General features: G+C 39.9%; 1 protein-coding gene across 10 annotated transcripts; it reads right to left on the bottom strand.

Annotated features, from left to right (window-relative positions):
• Window positions 1-1,319: 1,319 nt before the first annotated feature.
• HNRNPA3 (heterogeneous nuclear ribonucleoprotein A3) lies at window positions 1,320-18,318 on the bottom strand. Of its 10 annotated transcripts, none has more exons than XR_005566005.1 (14): window positions 16,729-17,681; window positions 14,412-14,523; window positions 13,910-13,933; window positions 10,390-10,512; window positions 10,154-10,300; window positions 9,861-10,071; window positions 9,530-9,619; window positions 9,362-9,469; window positions 9,149-9,229; window positions 8,303-8,449; window positions 7,389-7,514; window positions 7,231-7,302; window positions 4,102-4,176; window positions 1,320-1,968 (listed from the first exon to the last, which is right to left on the bottom strand). XR_005566005.1 is itself a non-coding variant. In XM_027733713.2 (13 exons), the coding sequence occupies exons 2-12, from the start codon at window positions 14,475-14,477 to the stop codon at window positions 7,250-7,252; spliced, it is 1,176 nt and encodes a 391-aa protein (XP_027589514.1). In that variant the 5' UTR covers window positions 14,478-14,523; window positions 18,191-18,289; the 3' UTR covers window positions 4,729-7,144; window positions 7,231-7,249. The 10 variants fall into 10 exon arrangements, 8 of the variants coding, with proteins under 8 accessions (XP_027589514.1, XP_027589517.1, XP_027589516.1 ...); XR_005566006.1 differs by having other exon boundaries at window positions 1,320-1,579; XM_027733713.2 differs by lacking the exons at window positions 1,320-1,968; window positions 4,102-4,176; window positions 16,729-17,681 and adding exons at window positions 4,729-7,144; window positions 18,191-18,289.
• Window positions 18,319-22,219: the final 3,901 nt, after the last annotated feature.

Genomic DNA, 22,219 nt, shown 5'->3' with positions numbered 1-22,219 from the left:
AAAAGGTACGTGTTCTGCCAAGTGGTAGTACCAGAAGAATGTTTTTAGTACTTAAACCTAGGACTATCAGATGCTCCAGCCCTACCTACCTCAAGAGAAAAGTAACATAAAAGTTTCATAGAAGTTCTCATACTGTGTTTCTTGCTGCAAAGTTTCAGGTGAGGCTCTGCCCCACAAAATGTCTGTATTTGACACTGCAGATACAGGGAAGTCATGAAAAAAATTCATCTCAAATTTGCAGCATCCCTGCAGTGACAGGGACCATGCCTGTTACAGCAAGTACTAAGATATGCAGTTTTACAGAAGGTATTAGGAAATGCAAATCTAGGTGACCCAGCTTGCACCTCGAGGCTGCTTACCTTGGTTATACTGACCTTGTTAACTGTACGCCAGGCCATCCCCCTGCCCAGTCCTTACGTGCTCTGAACGCAGGAACACTCCTCTGCTTGGAGCAAACGGTCAGTAACAATGTGATAACTTGGGAGGCTCGATTTTATGGACAAAGCAGATTTTTTTGCTCTAGATAGGGCAGCCAGGTACCAGCTAAAATCAAAGCTACTGCAGCAGTGAGTGATACTTTTCCTCCTGCTGTTATTTAAATGTGCCTCTTGACTTTGCCACCAGCACTGCTCAGGAAGAAAAGCACCTCTAACAGTTGCCAAACCTGGGCGAGCACTAGAGGAATACCAGACACTGCTGCCATTTAAAGCAAGAGGACTAATCCATATTTGAGGATGGCTGTTTTAGAGCATAGGCATTAAGGAGAAAGCACACTGAGCCTTGGCCTGGACAGTCTTTCAACACTGATACACAGTAGCTCTAATACACAGGCAGGTCTGATGGCAAAGCAGAGAGAACCTAAAGAGCTCCTGGGTTCCCCCTGCCACTAATTAGGCTATCAAATGTCTGATTTACAGAGAAAATGTTCTCTCTAACTGCAATATAAATACTTTAATTACAAAGTGGTTATAAAACAGACTCTTGCCCTGCACTTCAGTTTGTTCCTTAATTTGTTCACTAATGTGAGAACCAAAGCCAAACAGCAACCTTACAGCCTTCAGAGGGGCTGTTGCATTTCTACCCATGTCTAAAATATAATACAAGGATAGCATTACCAAGACAAAAAGTGCAACAAAAAACCTGCAGTTAATGCAGACACCTTGTTTGAATTTTACCAGGCAAAGAATCAGGCTAAAGGAACTCAGACTGTGACAACTTGCATTCCATCTAAACCAGTATTCACATCATGAACACAGTGAATACTGTACTCGCATTGAAACATCCAACATTAATGAAAAAAATTCCACACCACTCATGTATGTAAAAACTTCATAGTGCAAACTATAACCTTTATTATTATTACTGAGGTACAGAGTATATTCCCAAACCTGAGAGTGGCTAGAGACACTGACAAGTCTAAAGCATCACAATGCTGACCTTATATGCTGACAATTTTCCACATGGAAACCATTTATTTCTTGATCAAAACATCCAGTTTTAAAACTGTTAAAAGTAAAGCTGAAAAGATGGGCTGAACCAAGGTTTTCTGACTTGCAGTCCCCAAGTTGGAAAGATGATCCTGTAAGAAAACGTGTTGCAATAATTCAAGACCACTTTGTGTTCATCACAGCGCTAAAAAAAGGTGATGGCAACGCATTTTATATTGTAAGTCATTTGACAATATACACTTTATTCTGATACAAAATTGAAATATTTTAAACAAATTTCATCCATTATGGACTATACTGAATTTTTTAATTTCTATGCTATTTTAACTTGTTTAACCACAAGTTCTGAGATTCCAGCACACTAGCACCATTGCTCTTGAAGTCTTTGCCAGTTATGATACCATTTTATTCTGTTTCCAGTCTTGCGATATTATCTTCTACATGAAGGCCATTTTTCTTCTACTTGGAGATACTTGGATTACTTTAGTTCAGGAAAAAGCTAATAGATAGAGATGGCAACCTGTAGCACCCACAGCAGAAAAAGAATCATCCATCAGATATCTGAATTTCAGTGATACTCAAGATCCTACATGCTCCACACAATTTAAGATACAGGCACTTGTCAGAGACCACAGACTGATTTTTAAGAGAACATTCCACCCCAGTGCAGACAGCATATGAAAACATGTTAATGTCTTAAACACAGGAACCAAAGACAGCACATCAGTACATCACACAATCAATGCTTGAAAGACTAAGAGCTTTAAATATTAAACAGATATAAAAGTTAAGATGCTGTGTTCAATTTTCATGTTATGTAATAACATACTTAACACATCTGCATCAACCTGGCCTACTTTTGGGGAAACCCTCCTTACTACCTGGAAGTACCATCTTTGTTTTCAAATAAACTTCTGTACAACTGCAGCTTAGGGACCAGTGCTTCATTAACTTTGCATCTTTAGATCTCCATCGTTATTTACAGCTGCTATTTTCAACAGCAGCCAGTAAAGAAAAAAGGTGGCTATAAAATAACATTCTCAACTCTTCAAAGTGACTCTTAGACAAAGCTACACTTGACCAAGTAGTCCCTCCAAGAACGTGTTTATCTTTGACAAAGTTATTTCTGAACAAATTAGGGTACGAATAATTGAACCTAAGCCAATTAGTCTAATAAGAGTGTTATGAATCAAAGTGTGAAAATAATTTTAACAGTGAATATTTAGTTCTTTATGTAGTGCAAAAAGGCCTGTCCAGGGCACAAAACCAGTCTGCAGCAATGTGGGATCCTCTAATGTTAAGGAAAGGTAGAATTCTGCTGTATACAAAGGCTAGTAGTAGAATACAAACTAGTAAGTTTTTGTTAAAAATTACTTCTGTTAAAACAATCTTAAGATACTTGCAAGCACAACAGCATCTGCCCTCACCTGAGTAATCGTGAAACACTAATGCTGTTCCCTGTTACCTGTTGCTACACAAATGCCCTGGGGAAGCTCTGCCTAGCAGAGGAAAATCACAGGTTTTCAACTTCCAGGTGTAAGCAAGCAAGCTTGTCACCTCTGCAACAAGCTGACTGGCATAATACACTATAACTGTACTGCTGCAGTTTCAGATTTTGGCTCAACCTTGGCTAAGCAAAAACTTTTGTCAAAGTTTTTTAAAAAATATATACAGTCATTGGGAGATTTTCCATTAAGTAGCTCCTGATTTTGTGAAAATCTCTGTAAATTACTTCCAAATTAACTTTTAATTTTACATTACTAAATCATGAACTGCTTTCTGGAAGTTTACAGATGGCAGACAGAAAGTTTAAATACTTGAATCAGTTCGTGAATATGCCTCAGTCTCTGATAAACTGAAATGCAGATTCCATTTGACTATTTTCAGAATAACTGCAGCATGGCCAACACTAAAATGGAAATTGACCTCATAAAAATGATGCACAGGCTCAGAAACGTATCAGGAAGTTTAAAAGGATGCTGGACTGCTATATGAAAGGACCTGTAACGATCAAAGATGCAGAAAAGGAAATAATACATGTTCCAAGCGCTAAGAACCAATGTGCATAAAATCCGATTCCATGAGTTTTCACTTGTACAAAAGCTGTTGGGGATTCAGGGTATCATGTGACAGTACTGGCCTCCACTTAACTACCCTGCCCAAAAGCACACAAAATCTAAAAGGGAGCTCTTTGATTTGTACAGGTACATACAACCCCACCTGGTAAGCCAAGCTCCACTCACTAGGAGGGAAGTCCCGGCTCTTGAAGGGTGCAGAATGAATGCAGCAGCAGGTCACACACTGCTGAGAACTGAAGAACTGCTTCAGCGTTGCTGCCTTTCTGGGCTTCTGGGGGCTCTTTCCATTACATGGCACAGAACAATTTCCCCCCACCCCCGACCCCAGCACACCCCCCTACAGTAACCAGAGTGCCTATTTCAAAACATTTACAATTTGTCTTGTTGATCTGGAACACACAGCAATTTTGTATCTGCCAGGAACACAAGATTCTTGGATAGGAACCGGATGACATATACTGCAATACTTGCTCCTTACTACTTATGGCTTTCCTTGATATCAAAAGGCTGGCAAAGGAAAGCCTAGAAGGAAAGAAGGGTTAAACAGATGTTTTACTATACACTACAAATCTTACCCAGTCAGAAACCTTCAACTGAAGAGGATGTGCAAGACATTCCCCATTTTGTCAAGCAGCAGCTTCTCATTCAACCTGAAAATTAAAGAAATTACTCTTACCTTGTTAAAAAACCTTCCGCTACTCTTTATAATTCATGAAAAATTTTAAAGGCAAACCTTACCTATGCTCATTGCCCTTCCTTTCAGGTCTAAATGCTAGACCTATTGATTTTGAGTCAACTCAAGTAGCTATCACTCAAGGAGGTTCCAAAAGGTGAAGAACTCTTGCTAGACTTTCTTCGATATTTCAGCTGTGATAAGCAGATTTAACTAGCCTTGGGAAAGCTGCTCACTATCAGCACAGTATCTTATGCCTTCACTTTTCTGGAAGTTGAAGCTGTTGCTCCTGCTGCCTTGTCATTCTTTTATTAGGCTGACTTCTCCATACTCAATAGGCTGCTGAAGTCCTGTCTTACGAGTCTCCTTAGCAATGTATGGATCAAAGAAGTACATCCTAGGTTCTGAAAAGCTGGTGAATCACTGTCCTCAGGGCTTACACTTTTCCACATCACAAACAACAGCTAAGCTACCCCACCCACCTACAAAGCGGTCACTTACATCCATCTCTTAAAAGGTTGCATACAGATCTTGTTCATAAAGTTTATTATGACACTATTTTTCAAAGTTAACATTGTTGTCACAGTACAGCTACAAGAGGCCCTGTTAAAAAGAACACTGTCAATACATTCTAAAAAATTTAGAAATACCAGATCAATTGTCAGAAGGGACATCAACCCCATCCTCCAGTTGTCCCTGCAATCAGTTGCAGACCCCAGGTGCAAGTCTACACATCTTCTACAGCATAGTAACATACAAAACAAGTCGGTAGTTTGGTGTCTCACTCCCTAGTGAGTTGTGGTTTAGTTTCCCATGTTTTCAAACTCCAAATGGGTTGTTTAAAAAATGCCTTTATTGAAGTACAGCCTCCCCCCCACCCCAAGCCCAAATGAATATGTACAACAGAAGCGTTCACTAAACCACCAATTCTTGCTTCAACTTTTGAGATCTTTTAAAACTCCACAGAAAATAAGCAGCAGACTTTGAAATCCATTTTGGAGGCTACCATCTTGACACTGGTTCCTTGTTTTAGTGTACTGCAGTCTAAATACACTCCAATAACAGTGTTTAAATAACATAAGTTTAATTTTTTTTTTCAAACAACACACTCATTTTTCTACCACTTCTTAAAAATTATAATTCATTATTAATATGACTGATTATGCCTTGAGCCATTTCATACATCTTTGCAGATTCATTCCTATACTGGAATTGCATTTACCTTATACTGCACATTGACCCAGAAGTGAAACAGGTGTGAGTAATTCCAATACATATTGCCAAGTGTCTTTCTTTTATTGACTGGGTCCCTACTCTTCTTAGTCTGAATTGACAGCAAGCACTGGCCTGGCAATAGTCAAGAGAATTCACATCAGATGAGGACAGGACAGACTGCAGTGCCTTAATTTGGAGGTCAGAAGTGAGAATGGAGTACCATTTCTAGCCATATGCGCTGGTAACATTTGCTACTCCAGTGCACCAAATCCAGTCGCAGCACACTATCGCTCTGCCTGGGGGAACTTGAGACTGTACATTCTACATCGTGGGAAGTGTTTCTAGTCGGAAAAATACAACTAGATGGTGTTTTATTTTCAAGCTCTTAGCTGAGCACAGACATCTGCAAGGGAAACAGCTTACAAACTATACTACTTCAGAGCCCACGGGGAATGGGCTTTTGGAACGCATTACCTGGGACTGTCAGTGATTACACCTGCGCTACCCTTGGCTCCCAGTCAGAAGAATGTGTCCAGAAAATTGCCTAGGGTGCACGCAAGAAAGTATATAGCCATTAAATTATTGAGGAACATACCTATTACTCTCACTATGACGCCTCATTTAATTGAAACAGTGCAGTCTGGTGTGAGGGAAAAGGAAATGGGGACAAAGGAAGGGGATGAAAATTCCAAGCCACCCTCCCCAAAGTATAGTTTTATTGAAACAGATTCATTGTATATCTCAAGGAAACAGGCACTTGATTCCCCCCACCTTAACTTCTCGGGAATTACAATAAATATAAAGGTAAAAAGCAAGTTTCTTTTTCTCTTAACCCAAGACTTAAACAACTTCAGTTATCCCTTATGCATCTCAAATGAGACGGGAGACAGCTTTCATGTGTCTAAAGTTGGTCTTGTTAAAATATTTATCATGCCTTATTTTCTTGAAGCGCTAGTACTAATACAGAACTACAAATTAAAAAAATATGCACAAACCAAAAAGTAATTTTAAATTTTCATTAAGGTAAAGCTTAGTTCTATGATTCACAAACACTAATTTGAGTAACTCAATCCTAGTTATACATCTAAACAAACTATAATGCAACATACAGATGTTTTCCCTCTGTATGCCTATGTAAGTCATGTCAATGACAGTTACGTATATACACTGAGACTAGACCCTTAAGACTGCAAATCAATAGGTGTTTCTATTGTTAACTTTAAATTAATACAAAATAGTAATTGAGAAATGCATTAATCTTCTCTATTAACTAACAAGGAAACACCCTAAACTACATTTTATTTCTGTTATAGTTCTCTGTACTAAATGTGGAAAAACTGAACTACACAAATATTGAAAAGTTAAAAAATCATTGATTTGTTTATTCCTGGTACCACTACCACAATTTACAGGGCAATATACCTGATGTAATGGGAAAATAAAAAGAAAAAAGAAAGACAAAGCTACAACAGAGAAAGACCTCAGGAATGTACATCTAATCGACACTACATTGCATTAATCAATAGCTGCACTTTTTGCAAACTGTGGCTATGACAGTCCTGATCAAGAAGGGTTTCCTGTTTAAGCTGCAGTAACTTTTCTGACTATGGATCATCGTTCCTTCTGTGGCAGATTTTACAGTTCCTCTAATTCATTTGGGACGACTGTCTCAAAGTAACCTGCAGCTTTCCTGACAACTCCTCGCTCTCTCTCCTGCTAAGAACTGTAGCCTGTTGAATACAGGATAAGAAAATTATTACTCTCAGTGAACAGTTGCACATTATTAATCATCATTATAAATATACATTACACCTACCCTTTTTCTGGTAGCATTTTTAGAATCTTCTACCACCATAGCCCCCACTTCCACTTCCAGATCCATAACCACCTACAAAAATAGGATGTATATTGAAATACAAGAATAACAAGGGATTTTAACTCAAAAAAACATTCTCTATACAAAATCATGCTTACCACCATAGGGACTGCCTGAACTTCTGCCACCAAAGCTACCACCACCTTTCATGGGACCATAGTTAGACTGCTGCTGTCCACTGTAATTGCCAAAATCATTGTAGTTTCCACTTCCACCATAATTACCTGAAACAAACACAAATTTATAAAGTCATGTTTGATCAACTCTTAGGGCACAAAGCCTGGAAATTATGGTATCCAACGTGAAAGTAATAGTTTAAAACTATTTCAAATGAAGTTCAAGCATTTTGCATGCTACCTTTATGCAAAATGTATGAATAACAGAAAACCCTTAACATTGGAAAATTTATCGATTTGAGTAGGCAATTTGATGTTAACACAATTAAAGGTCCTTAAAGTAAGAAAAGCACATGAGTTTCACCATCATTTTTCCACTGCCCAACACTCTGCATGTATGACAACAATGTAAATTACACACTATTTGCTCCAAAAAGTGATAGAAGTGTAACGGGCACGCTGCAAATGTACATCAGAAAGTATAATAAAGTATGCAGCAGCTTTTGCAGCTTGACTTCCCAAATTTGGGGCAAACAATAAAAAAAGCTTATAAAAACTTATATTCACAGTCCTTGGAAAGGAAGATGTGATCTACATGATGTGAACTGGTATCTGAGGAAAACAGCGTATTTAAAATGGTCAAAATCTTTAATACTCTACCTCCACACACAGACCTACAGCTGAAACTTTTTGAAAAATACATCCCAGGCAACATCATGTTATAGCGTATCAAAGCTGATCCACACTGAAAAGAACTCTCCTTATGCAACATGGCATTCTATGTTAAAACCTACTTGTACAACCCATTTTATACATATTCCAGCACCATATTTCAGGCACTGTAAAATGAGACCTGACTAAAAAATATGGATGTCTAATTAAAGTTGGCATCTTACCACCACCAAAATTTCCTCCTTCATTGTAGCCATCATATCCTCCTCCACCACCTCCATATCCACCACCTGGGTTTCCATATCCTGGTCCTCCACCACCACCATAACCTCCTCTGCTGCCATAGCCAGGACCACCTCCATAGTTGCCACCTTTGAATAAAAAAGTCAAACTAAACACACCAAAGCCAAATACCGGCAAGGAAAGGTCCATTTAACAAAAAAAACCCAAACCAACACAATAAAAATCTCCCACAGCATTTTCCCTTTATTATACTCATTGTGGTTCCAACTTTATCTAAGCTATTTAACTGAAAAAATTCCCCATGTTTATAAAGTCAGGACCCAAGTAATCACATACTACTTCCCTCGTCCCTTTCTGACTATTGATAATTGTCCTTTTTGGCCTTTTGGTAATGTACACATTTCTCTTCAGATGCATTCTGGATACTCATCCAAACTTCATAATGAAAAAGATACTACCCAGTCATGAAAACTCTTACAGCTGATTGAAAACATTTCTGGTATGATAGCTGGCCATTGCTTTGTTCAGTTTTAGTCTTTTCAACTGACAGCAGAATCTTAAATGATCTTTAACAGCTGTCTCATGACCTCATAATATGAGATTATTTAAAGGGTAAATACAAAGGAGTATTTTTGTCCATCCATCCCACATTTTGTGGGGAAAACAAAAAAACCACTAATTCTTCACAGCTCTACAATGTAGACATTTAACTTCCATTATCACTATTATCACATTATCACCAAAGCAGATTTTGTTTTGAAGGTGAATGCAAGACTTACAGCTTGTTCTAACAGTGTGGGGAAAAAGAAAGTGAACAATACACTTACCATCACCAAATCCATTGTATCCGTCACCACCCCCAAAGCTTCCTCTGCTCCCACCACCGCCACCACCACCCCCATAGCCTCCTAGAACACAAAACAGATGAGAATGTTTTCCTGAACACACATGTTAAATGTTTAAGCCAACTGACACAGGAAATAAAAAAAAAACAAACTACACCAGAAATCACATTCTATATAAATAGTCCAGTCATTTACCTCTCCCACCAAAGTTTCCTCCTCGGCCAAAGTTCCCTCCACCGCCTCCAAAGTTTCCACGGCCCATAAAGTTGCCGGAGCCACCCCCACGACCTACAAAATATTTCACTTGAATTACATTAATTGAAAGTCCGTTACATAAAATAACTATGCACAACTACAACTCACCTCTCTGAGAGCTAGCAGTCTGCATCTCTTGTTTTGAGAGAGCTTTTTTCACTTCACAGTTATGTCCATTTATAGTATGATATTTCTGAACTACAGAAAATTGTGAAATAGCAAAGTTAGAAAATCACATCACAATAATATGCTGTAAAACTCTCAGAGACAGCTACTGTAAGGCATGAGCACAACTTTTAAAAGAAAAATGAAACTGACCCCATCTCTTACAACAGTAAAGCAGTTGACTATGCAAACACCTCATTCCACATGTTGCTGTTCTGAAGTCTTACACTAACACTTATCCCACAAAAGTAGTACTCAATGAAGAGTTACATACCAACAATTTTATCAACTGTGTCATGATCATCAAAAGTTACAAAAGCGAAGCCTCTTTTCTTTCCACTCTGCCTGTCTTCCATGACTTCTATGGTTTCAATCTTGCCGTATTTTTCAAAGTACTCCCTTAAATTATATTCTTCTGTATCTTCTTTAATTCCACCAACAAATATTTTCTTTACTGTGAGATGTGCCCCAGGCTTTACAGAATCCTGAAGTGCCAAAAATGACATTCAGTACTTCACATTATTAGGTAAACACTAGGAAAAAAGGTTAACTGAAACACTAACTCACCTCCCTCGAAACTGCTCTCTTTGGTTCAACCACGCGCCCATCAACCTTATGTGGTCGAGCACTCATGGCAGCATCCACCTCCTCCACACAAGAGTAAGTCACAAAGCCAAAGCCTCTGGAACGTTTTGTCTGGGGGTCTCTCATCACCTGCAAGAACACAGGAGGTATCTGCATCTCTGTCCTAGATTAAGTACCTATACCCTTTCAAAACCACCAACTATTATTAGACACTTTACCACACAGTCCGTGAGTGTGCCCCATTTTTCAAAGTGCTCTCTCAAGCTATCATCTGTTGTTTCAAAGCTCAGACCTCCAATGAACAGCTTTCGCAACTGCTCTGGCTCCTTCGGCTCATGGCCCTACAAAATCAAAAATCAAAAACATATTTTGAATACAAATTACAGAATTAAAATTTCACAGAATTACTAAAAATTATCTGTGCACATTATACCTACAAATAGGTGGAATATATTTACATAAAAACAATGACTTCTAATGGGTATAAGACAGCAGCATAATAAACAATTAATGAGGTGTGATTTTAATTAAAATACTAACTAACTAACAACCTTAAGAGTGTTCCAATGCAAACAGTAAAAGAATTTCAATATACTAAATAACTTGGTTGCTCCCCACCCCCTGGAAGTGCATTCATTCTATGCCTATCTTTGAGTTGCAGATTGCTCTGTAGGGACTAGCGATGAAGCACCGCTGGATAAAGTTCTAACATTTCATGAAGCATAATCACAAAAAACTATAAAAAATTTAAGGATGCAGAAATGAGTTTAATTGAAGCTTTTGACAACATTGCCTATATATGAGCAGTCACATTTTAAAATGAAGTTTTAGAGCCCAGTTTTCTATAGAATGATTAAAGTGGGCTTACAAGTACAATTGTGTTTCTGCTTTCAGTGCTGCATTTTTTTAGTAGGCAGGGAATTTCCCCACACCTTTGACAGGAGTTTACGAAATATTATTTTAAAACTTTCTTCCACTGTAAGGGAAGTCTTACCAAAAGGCAACCAAATTAAAACCTTGTTTTGCAATCATGAACTTCTGTGCATGTGAAACACTCCACAAGGTACTGGCCAGCTATACTATGTATGACTTCAGTTCTGCAGCACAAATGCGCAACAGGCTTCGCTGTTTCTGCTGCAGTGCGCTGAACCAGACTAGATGCAGCATTATTGTGAGAGGTGAACTACATAAAACCAGCCACAGACTTCTATGTGTAGACATCTTGCTTCAAACCTTAGGTGCTTTAAGCTCTGCTAAGGTGCTAGGAATAGCCAGGAAAGCATCCCTTTGAGTGAGATTTTCTGATTTACACAGTGCTTTAGGAAATTGTTGGTTTATAATGTTCAGGTTGTACTACAGGAAACAACACCTACGACGACAATGAGAAACTGTCTGAGAAGCAAATTCCTGCTTTCACACCTGCTAAACTTTTTGAGAAACAGCACGAGCATTCTCAGTTATAGTTTTCTATTTATGGCCTTGTTACTGCAGGAACATTATATAAATGATTAACAGTCAACAATCCTAGGACTACAAAGTTAAGCTTCTTTTCTACGGTCTTCTAAGTGGTCTGGACTACAAAAGTATAATAAATAAAATCTCCCTTCTAACAACATGTAAACTTAAAATTTTATAGGGTAACACACCCACTGCATACGGAAACTGCTTTAGGCCAAGTGTTGTTTTCTGTTGCTGTTTTTTTTAAATCTACAGACAATATGTAATTTTTACCTGGGTCATGTTAAAGCTGGGAACACTGAGTGTTTCAAAGTCTCTTACATATATTAAAGGAAATTTATTTTGTGAAACTACAGAGTTCGGACTCCTCCAAAACAAAAAACCTATATAAGGAAAAACTAGACAAACTTCTACAGTTCTCTAATATCTCTCAAGGCTATGATGGTTTTCAGCTAACAACTCAGACTGCTTTTACCCTAAAAGAATGACCACACAACTTTTCAGGTCATTCCTGAAAGGAAAAGTGAAGTCCTTCTCAGCTTATTGTTATTATGTGCACATGAACTGCTGTTCTCATACAGGAACAAGAACACCTGCTGTTATAGTTTCTCTTTCATTAGAGAGAAATTATCCTCAGGACACACCTATGTTATAGGAACTCTACATAAAAATAAAAGGCAGCATTTTCTTAAGGAATTAGTTTTTTTCCAGGCAGTTTGTTCTCACTGGGGTTTTCAGTGCTGTCCTATATGACAAAGCGCTGTTTTCTCGGTTGTTCTGCTGGAGGTTACTCATAGCAGCAGTCTCTCCTGAGCAGCAAATGCTGTGCAACACCTCTCTCCCTTCCTCCTTAGTTTAACTACCACACTGCTCCAACAAAATCAGCAGGCGGCCTCCTACTCCGCTGACACCGCAGGCCAGCACGCCATTTTGCAGCTCTCCTCTACGGGGGCGGAGAGTTTAAGCTGTAAGAAGGCCCAGCCTGCATTTAGCCGCCAAAACGCTGTTTCTCCCCTGGAACTGTTTAAGGGGCTTCCAAGCACACTAATAGGCTCTGATGAGGCGGGAAACTTTCTTTCCTGCCTCGACTACTGCCTTCCTCCCTAAAGCCAAGGCTCTGCGCAGTCCCGACCGCCTCCATTTTGTGAGCGGCCGTGTCTCCTCCGCCGTCAATATGGAGCCGGGGGCGGGGCCGCGCCGTCAGATCCCAGCGCCGCAGTGGCGCCATGGGCGGGGCCCGCCGGCCCGGCAGGAGGGCAGGGACAGGCCGGCGCTGAGGGGACTGCGTGGGCCCCTCCGCTCACCTTCTCCCGCCAGCAACGTCGAAACACTGGTTCCTAGGTCCTACCTAAACCCCCCAACGCTCAGCACAACCTAACTGTACCTCTCATCAGAGGGGAGCAAAAGATGGCAGCCAGAATCCTCATCTTTGCAGAAATCCGGACACCTTTTGACAATGCTGCTGTAGATACATACTGCCTCTATCCCGAGGCTGCTATCAAATGAAATTTCCTATGGCAGGGGTTTTGAATAATCAGCCTTTTGGAGCTGCAGTATTTCTCTCTAGAGGCACAGGTTTCAGGTGGAGCCCTCCCATGGATTATACCTCTATGAACAAAGTGTCCACAAAATGCCTGGCACCACACCTACAGGCAGCTGTGGCTAAATGTGAGACCATCCTGTCCCCCAGGCAGTACAATCCTAGACTGTCTTCTGAAACGGGAAAGCTGACAGGCAACTGTGGCCTCAGCACCTCTGTGAAACAGTTTCTCTACAAACTCTATAGGTTTTAAAATCATTCCAGGGCAAGCTACTTTTGTGAACTACAAAGCTTGTGAACTACAAGTATGCAGCTGAGCAACCTCAGTTACACTCTATCTAAAGTCCAAATCAGTCAGAGAGTTTCAACATTCCTTCCAGAAGGACTTTACACACACGCTACCAGACGCATGCAACTCTAACAAGGTTTGTTCTTAACCCAAGTGTAGAGGCCCTCCCACATTGCAGTAGTATATCATTCCAGAAAAAAGTTGGTTTCAACTAGCTATTCAGGCATCCTGAAAAAATGATGTTAGAAAGCAAGCAAATCGAAATAAACAATCAGAAAATGCCTCAGTTACAAACTATATAGACATATTTAACACCCTTTTTGCTGATCTTAAAATTACCTTCTGAAGGGTATCAAGACCCTCACCCCCCTCCCATTTCCACACCCTGCCCCAAAGTAACTAGCTCCCATCCTCCCAGAAACAGCCCCAACATCTTCTCTATACTACGCACCTTATTCAGTCTACGGTATTTCTGCTAGAAGCAAAAGAAAACAGTTATTTTTACTTAGTACAGCTCGCTTTCATTTGCAGTGACTATCAGGCAACCATTTTTTCATAAAAAAAAAAAAGAAAAAAGAAAAAAGGAACCTGTCTTCATTCCCACTAAAAACAGAACTTTGAAGATATGAAGTATTCAAGTTCCTGCTGATACTCTGAGGATGCATGAATTTTTCAATAATTACAGCTTGCTTTAATCAGAAACATATATTTAATTGGTTTTGTTTTAACAGAAAACTAGAAAAGCAAAATTTCCCCGTTACGCTAACACCCCACCCCTTAAAACTGTAAGCAATAAACTGCAATTTAAAGTTACTCTGCTAACACGGGGATGAAGAAGGTAGAAAAAAAAGCCATTTATTAATATATCAGATAGAAATTAGTAACTTGGGTTTTTTTCTCTTTTGTTTCCCCTTAAAACTTGTATTTTTAAATAAAAAAAACAACCCTCTCACCTGTGAGGATCGTCTTCCTTTCCTCTTGTAGTCTTCCACCTCTCTCTCTTCCTTAATAGCAGCCATTTTGGAAGGGTACTCTAACTCAGCCTTTCTTTTAGATCTAGGAAACCTAGAAAACAGGTTGGATAAGTCAGCACTTACCCCAATTCCTGTGACACAGGGCCTTCTCTGGCTGAAATGCACAGGTGTGGCTTTACGGGGCTAAACAGGTAAAAGCAGGAAAAAAAATCCAAGTATTTAAAAGGGTAAAAATCCTCAGCCTATTTGCTGATGATTATGAAGAGCTGCAGAAGGAACATCTGCTATCCTAGTAAAGCTCATTTTACAACTGTTGGAATACCTAGGTACAATGCTAAAATCTGCAGAAAACCTGTATCTGTTACTGTCTTACATAACTATCACGGATACAACTGATACAGGGCAAGCAAATGCCACCTCTGATACCCAAAACCACTATATAAATTCTAAATATATATATAAATATATATATATAAATATATATAAATCTAAAATCTCTGGGTTTTAAACCCCAAAACACTTAACATTTTGCAAATAGTGCTAGTAAGAACTATCTGATGGTAACCTATTGTAATCAGCAATCCAGCATCCTGGAACACTAAAGGATGTCTTACAATGTTTTCTGTACTGAAAACCATTTACCACTATCAGCAGTGGAATTTACTGACTGTCTCTTGCAACATCAGGAATTTTAACATCTGATCCTCAGCAATATGTAACACTAGACATTTACATTACTTTTGCTTCCAAATTATCTATTTGATTACTGTATTATATAAAGTTATGTATGTATCATTACAAAAATTACATCTTCTACAAGATAACCTCAGTGGATGAACCCATACCTATACATTTAAACAAAAAAATGTTCCCTACAGCCTTTATTCTTTAAAATTTTTTGAGATTTTCAAGTTACTTGCCTTAGTATTAGCGCATTGGTATCTGACCACAATTCATCACTACTTTGGATGTTTACTGAAGCTTTATTACAGTCACTAAAATGCAATACTGTATATTTTATAACATACTTCAGTAAAACTACTCTTGTGGTGTATTAAAATCACAGATATCTACAAGATTAGGTGTGTTTCTGTGGGGGTTGTTTGTTTGGGTTGGGTTTTTTTTTAAAAGTTTTCTTCATGCAAATACTGCATACGGAAAGGCAGACAGGTCTCTACTAATGACCAATATGTGCTGTTATTCATAGTGGAAATTATTGTCTAATAGAATTCCATGTTAAAATACAGCTTTAAATTAAACTCAACTGTGAAATCTTGAGTATAATGATTTAACGCATTAACAATTTTAAAGGTTTTATTAAGTAACATCGAAGTGTTTGTATTATCTTTAATTCCTCTCTACACAATATTAAACCTCCTCTTGAAATCCATTAAATCAAACAACAGTTTGACTTAGGAGGTATTAGGATATTAAGTGCTTCAACTGAGCTGTTCAGTTCTTGAAGTCATACATGCCAGGTATGGAACAGACCATTAACAGTTCAAAGGCTTTTTATAAACTGGCTGTATGGCAAAATACAACTTCAGGAATTGTTAGGAGGAAAGGGACAAACTTATTTAAATACTTTTGTAAGTAATGGAAAGTATGCAATCCCTCTCTAACTTTGTCACCTGCTGCTTCCCCCGGTGAGGCTCAGTGCTGGCCAACATTAAGCTCCCGGGCATGGTCTCTGCAGGCCATGACGGTCAGAACAGTATTGTCTCCTTGCTAATGCCACACCACCAGCTCAGTTGGAACACAGCTATCACTAAATGCTAGTTAAACTAGCATTGAACACTTACATACTGCAACTTCACTACAGAAATGAAAGTAGTCTCAGAGCAAATCTCTTAGCTTATAATGAGAAAAAGTCATTAGGAGACGTCTCACTACTCAAAGGAACTTACAGTGCTGCTGTATCTCTTACAGGAGACAAGGAGCTAACAGAGGCAAAACAGACATTCCCAAGATGGAGGTTTTCCTGTCCAATCAGAGAATACTATGGAGATATATCAGTCTTTTCTGTAAATAGCTAAAGTTAGACCTAAAGTGCACACACTTAGTGTACTGTAGTAAACCTAAAAGTTAAAGTGGGGAAAAAATTATTTTCAGCTTTAGGTGTGTTGGTAGTTTATTCCCAATGCCAACAGGAATGTCTGCCTGGGAAAAAAATTGCCAAGATAAAAGCTTAGTATCTTATGTGATGGATTTTCAAGCTTTACAGAAGCATGTTCAAATGCTTTGACTACATCAACCCCTCCACTTAAACCCTGAAGCTGCTAAAACAATTGCTTACATGGAAAAGTTATTTTTAGCTGTTTTGCTAAGGGATCCAGTTTCTTCTCCGCTTTTAATGCAGGAACAGTAGTTGATGTAGATCACTAGTGTGATCTCTTGTTTTCTGATCTTAATTTTATAGGGTTTCATCTTGCAATGAAGGGAATAAACAGCACACAAAAGAATCTGCACTATTCTTCTCACCACACTCTGAAATACTTGAGAAAAAAGCCTTTGAGAAAAGGTTTCGAGGAAAGAAAAGCAAAGGGGGAAGATAATGACCATTTCCCTCCAGGTAGGGCAGGGATGATTACTTCAGTCTGCATTTGATCTCGACTTCAATAAAGTTCAGGATATCTGAACCAAGGTTTGTACAGGGCTGCCTCTTCGTGCAACCACACCAAGATCATGGCTGGATGCCACCAAATGTCGTGACTTTTGTGCATGTGTGGTTGGGGTAGTGAAGAAAGGGAAGAGAGCAGAGGCTCGCTACACGTGTTAACTCCCCCTAGAAAGGGGTGAGAGATATTAGGGAGGTGTCGCAACGTGTATCAGCATTCCTCTACGAGAAGCAGCGTACTGCACCTAATGATCTTAACGCTTTAAAAGTCTGTTCTGAGGAAAGCGAGTGTGGAAAAAATGTCCCTGGCGCACTACTCGGGTAACTTACGTGGGGGGAGGGGAGAACACAGGGAGGGCAGAACAATGACACAGGCACGTGTGGGGCTCGCCTCTCCCTACTCCCGCCTGAATCCGCGCCCAGGTGTTTCGGTGTGCCCAGGACTGCTGCGGAGGACTCTGCTACCCACAGCCCTGCCCCAGGCCGAGGGCCGGGCCGCTCTCGCCCACACGCCAGAGCGCTGCAAAATGGCGGCCGCAGCTCGCGGGGCCGCGCGGCGGAAGCGCCGCTCTCCCGCTCCCTCCCTTTTCCTGCCCGCGCCATTGCGGAATAAAGCGCCGCGTCGCCGGGGAAAGCGGATCTGGAGCGCGCCAGGAACGCTACAAGGAGGCGGCGGCCACGGGAACCGCGAAGGGCTCCGTGAGGTGCCCCCCACCCTCGCTCCGCGCCCTCCCGCCCGCCTGCGCCTGAGAGCTCGGGTAGAGATCGAGCTGCTCCGGCTCCGCGCGACGAGCCGCCTGGCCTGGCCTGGCCTCTCCTTCGACCCCCGCCTTGGCCGAGCCCGGCGAGGCCCACTCCCCGTTACCTCCATTTTGTGCCCGGACTTGCCTCGCGCAGCGCCAATATGGAGCCGAGCGGGAAAGGGAGGAGGGCGTGGGGGGGTGTCACGTGGCGGGAAGGCGGGCTCGGGCCGCGCGCACCCGCGCGCTCCGGCCATTAACGTTTTTCTCCTCAGGGCCCGCCGCCCCTCTCCCCCGCCCGCGCGCCCCGCCGGGGGGGCAGAAAAGGCTGGGAGCGAGGGAAGGTGAGGAGAGGAAAGATGGGCAGAGGGGTCGAGAAGCGAGAAAAGATAAGATATCACCGTGCCGAGCGTTCAGCGAAAGCGCCTTCTCGCCCCCGTCGGTCCCACGCCGGCCGCTGGCCCCGCGCACGAACCTCCGCCCGCCCGCTGTGGGAGTGGCGGCGCCGGCGCAGCCGCGACTGGCGCGCGGGGCGGCCCCGCCCCCCGGACGTGGCCCCGCCCTGCGGGCGGTGCGGCCCCTGCAGGGCGGTGTCCGCGCGTCTGAGGGCTCGGCGAGGAGGGAGGCCGTGCTTTGTGCGGAAGAGAAGGAAGGAGGAGATGCGGTGTTTACGGGGGACTTCCTCAGGAGTATCAGAATGTGCCTGAGGCGCCCAGGACCTTCCAGGAGAAGTTGTTCTTCCCCACGTATCGTTTTTATTCTGGAAATGCTGCAAGGACGCAGCTAAAGATTGGCTCTCCAGAGCCTGTTTGGCGCTCACCCTTTGAACTGGTATTCCGGATGAATAGCAAAACAAATCCAAGCAATAAGTTTCACGAACTTTCCCCAGTCAGACACATTGCCTATACTTTTTAATGGCGTTTTCCATCATAAAGTAGCATGGAGAGTTCAAAAGAGGGTATTCTGCAAGAATTTTGAGTAGAATAAAGCACAGTTAAGCACATACATTAAAAATTTTTCCTTATCTGAAAAATTATGTCAGGAGAAGCAGCATTATAAAAACCTACCATTAAAGCCAACGTTTCTTTAGTCTTGGTTATCTCTATCCTCTCACAGTATCAGTAACTATTTTAGTATGATGACCTAACCTAAGCAGGAGTTGGCACTTAGCCACTTTAAAAATATCTTTATTATGCTGTGTAAAGGAGTAAACTAGTTTATGTGGTTTTACTAAATCGCTGGAAGTTTAGTGTTAGCTGCTAATTTAATTTCTTTATTTTACCCTACAGTTTCTGAAAAAAAAAAAAAAAAAAAGACAAAACCCAAACCCCAAAAAACCTGAGTTTCAGACTGGCATCTTTTATTTATGCAAAGGTTTAAAAACCTGTTTGGTTAACTAAAGAGAATTTTCCTAATACGTAGAGAAATTCCCAATAGTTCTAGAAATGTTCTCACTGCTATTGTGTGCAGAAGTTGAAACAAGTTTTTAGATCGTTCCTGCTTCTCTGTGAGAAGGTAGATGCCTTTACAGAAAGTTTATTGAAAATCTCAGCAGTCTCCAGATATTCTTTGCACTGAGGCCAAATCCAACAATTTCTCGTCTTCCTTCTCTCAATCAAGTAAACCACCCAATTTCATTTTTTATTTAAAATAAAATGCTTCATATATGTTGTTTATTCTCTTGCCCACTACCCACAGGGTGAGACTATCAAGAGACAGACAATGGTACTGGCTAAATACGTCTCTTAGTTTCAAAGGTTCCTGTAGTTTACATGGGAGCTGCCTTCCTGATTTTGAAGAATTCCATGCCTTTATTAGTTTGTTTGTCATTAATTTTGCATTTAACTGTTACTTATGAAGGCTGATTGTCTTTGAGTTTCATTTAGTTGCACAGCCATAGGCAGATCACATTTGAATGCTACAGTTTCAGTTCATGATCGCCCTCCCCTGTGTGTAATCAACTGTAGAGAATGTAATAATTTTATAATACTGTGCTTACTGCGCTGACATAAAAGACAAACCAGTAAATGAAGGAGATGCACATTTTACAAAGATTCACAGTGGCAAATGAAAAGTATCCACAAGCTTGAGGGCTTAGATAAAAAAAAAATAATTTTGATTTCAAACAAACAATTTTCTGCTAGTAAAGTGTTTTCAGGTTATCAGGTTATCTAGTAGAATATTGCTTACCATTTTGGGTCACCCATTTCCATAAGTGAAAATGTAGCATTTAAAACACCTGTATCTATTCTGGCTGATGTAGTTTCATAGTCAGATGAAGTTTCACATTATCTAACAGATGGTCATCTATGCATGTGGATGACATGCTTTTCTTTTTACTAGCAGTGTTTGCAAACATGTAGTCTCCTCTTTGTAAGCCAAGGAAGCAGTAGTTAAAAAAAAAAAAAAAAAAACCAAAAAAAAACAAACAGCGAGAAAGGCTTTTTGCTTTTATATATTTCGGTGGCTGAAATGTCAGTTTCTCTTCATTGTCCTTTTTTGTCGTGGGTTTGTTGGAGGTTTTTATTGCTTGATTCTTATACAGCATTTGTTTGTGAAGTGAATCCTTGCATAGGTAAATATTGTTAGTGAAATTGGCTAAAATGTTTTCTAGTGTTACACAGAGTTTAAGATGTGAATATGAAATTGCTCTTGAACTCTAGTCTCTAGAGTAGTGATGCTAATGGAGCCAATTCACTGAAATAAATGTATTTTCTATAAACCTCTGGGATTACAGAAACAAATGGACTCATTATTAATTAAATGTTAGTATTGTCATGATAGTTTTGCAAATGTAGTTGATTTGTATATATTTAAGTTTCATACTTTAAGAAGGATGCAGACTACAATTTTGATAAGAAGGCCTGAGTGCTATAAAGCAAAGCATTTGCATGAGCTTCAGGACAAACGTTTGTTTGACATTCCGTTCTTTTTTCTGGGTTATAGAAATACAGTATATTTAAACATAGACAAGTGTTACTGCAGACACTTGACTATTGTGCAAGCTTCCTTGCACAATAAGACAACGAGACTGCAGCTTCTGCTATCTTCTTCATTTGGAAAGAATTGTTCTCGTCTCTGAATTTGATTTAAATTGCTGAGCTTTGCTGAAAGAAAGACAGGATAATAAATTAGTGTAAAGTCTTGTAATATTTATGCAATTCTTGTATGCAGTGTATGGTGCATGGAAACCTTTTACTTCATTAATTAAAAAATACGTAGAGTTAATAAACTAATTATTTTTAGTACAATTATGCTACAATATTTACTCTATTTCAATAATTGTTAATAATACTCTTTATATATATGTACAGAAATATATGTCTACATATATACAGACACATATGTATACATACATATATTTGTGTACACACACACTCCAGAAACAACAAATCCTAAAGGCCTTTTCCACTACAGATTGTGCCAATCAAATGTCTCGTGCCCCAGAACTCTGGTAGTCTCTGCAGGTCTTAGTGGCTGTGATTTGAGAAGGCTTTCTGTCTGGTTTTTTTTCCTGTGGAAGTTATTCAATGCATGCAGACACGTCAGCTGCTTCAATGTGAACTCTCCTATTTTAATTTTAATAATTGATAAGGGGTGTTTGAAGTAATATGTCAGTCTATGAGCAAGTTTGAACAGAAAACACGCATACTTATCTACCAGCCTAGTACAGGTTTAGTAATCTCCAGCAAATATTTTGGAAATAGCACCAAACTCTTGACTCCATCTGTCAGAGACCTTAGATCAATTTGCATGACTTCTGTTCTTTAAGAGCTATATCTGAGAGCTGTGATCCAGAAAATGAAAGGGATCAAACAATTTTGAGCATCTCAATTAAAAATACTTTTAAAATGCTTTTCCTTTGTATATTTCAGTTTCATTCAGGGTCACAGGATTAATTCTTTCTACAAAGAATTAATCTCTATATAAAATGTTTATTTTTTACAATATTTTACATTTTTATCAGACACATAATACGGAAAATAATCCTGCATTTTGAATTGCTATAAATATGAATAGCTTCCTACACACTCCTTTTTCCCTTTTGTTCTGCTCTTCTTTGTATGCTAATTAAATCTGAACCTATTAGACTGTATTTTATTCCATAATCTGCTTTGTCTATGTTGTATCTGAATTTTTTTTAAAAATTTTATTTTCTTGAACCCTTCTGACAAAAATGAAAGGAAGAAGTGTGCATTAGCAACGATACTAGGATGAACCAAACAATAAAGCCACTAGCAGTGAAGGAAAAATAGCTTGCTGAGATACCATTATAACGCAGCTGGCTCTGTAACTTTGGGCCCAAGATTTTCACATTTACTGTCTTAGGATGGGGGAATTCTGTTACTAGCAGAATTATGCCCTAGACAAAGTGTAAAGGTGCCATGTTTAAGTGTCAACAGTCATATTTAAGGAGCTTACTTCAGACA

Source organism: Pipra filicauda, unplaced genomic scaffold (genome assembly GCF_003945595.2).
Source record: "Pipra filicauda isolate LSUMZ 115617 unplaced genomic scaffold, ASM394559v2 scaffold5_size6683894_pilon, whole genome shotgun sequence".
Classification (NCBI taxonomy): domain Eukaryota; kingdom Metazoa; phylum Chordata; class Aves; order Passeriformes; family Pipridae; genus Pipra; species Pipra filicauda.
The sequence above is the reverse complement of the archived record's forward strand: the minus strand, read 5'-3'. Positions and strand labels throughout refer to the sequence as shown.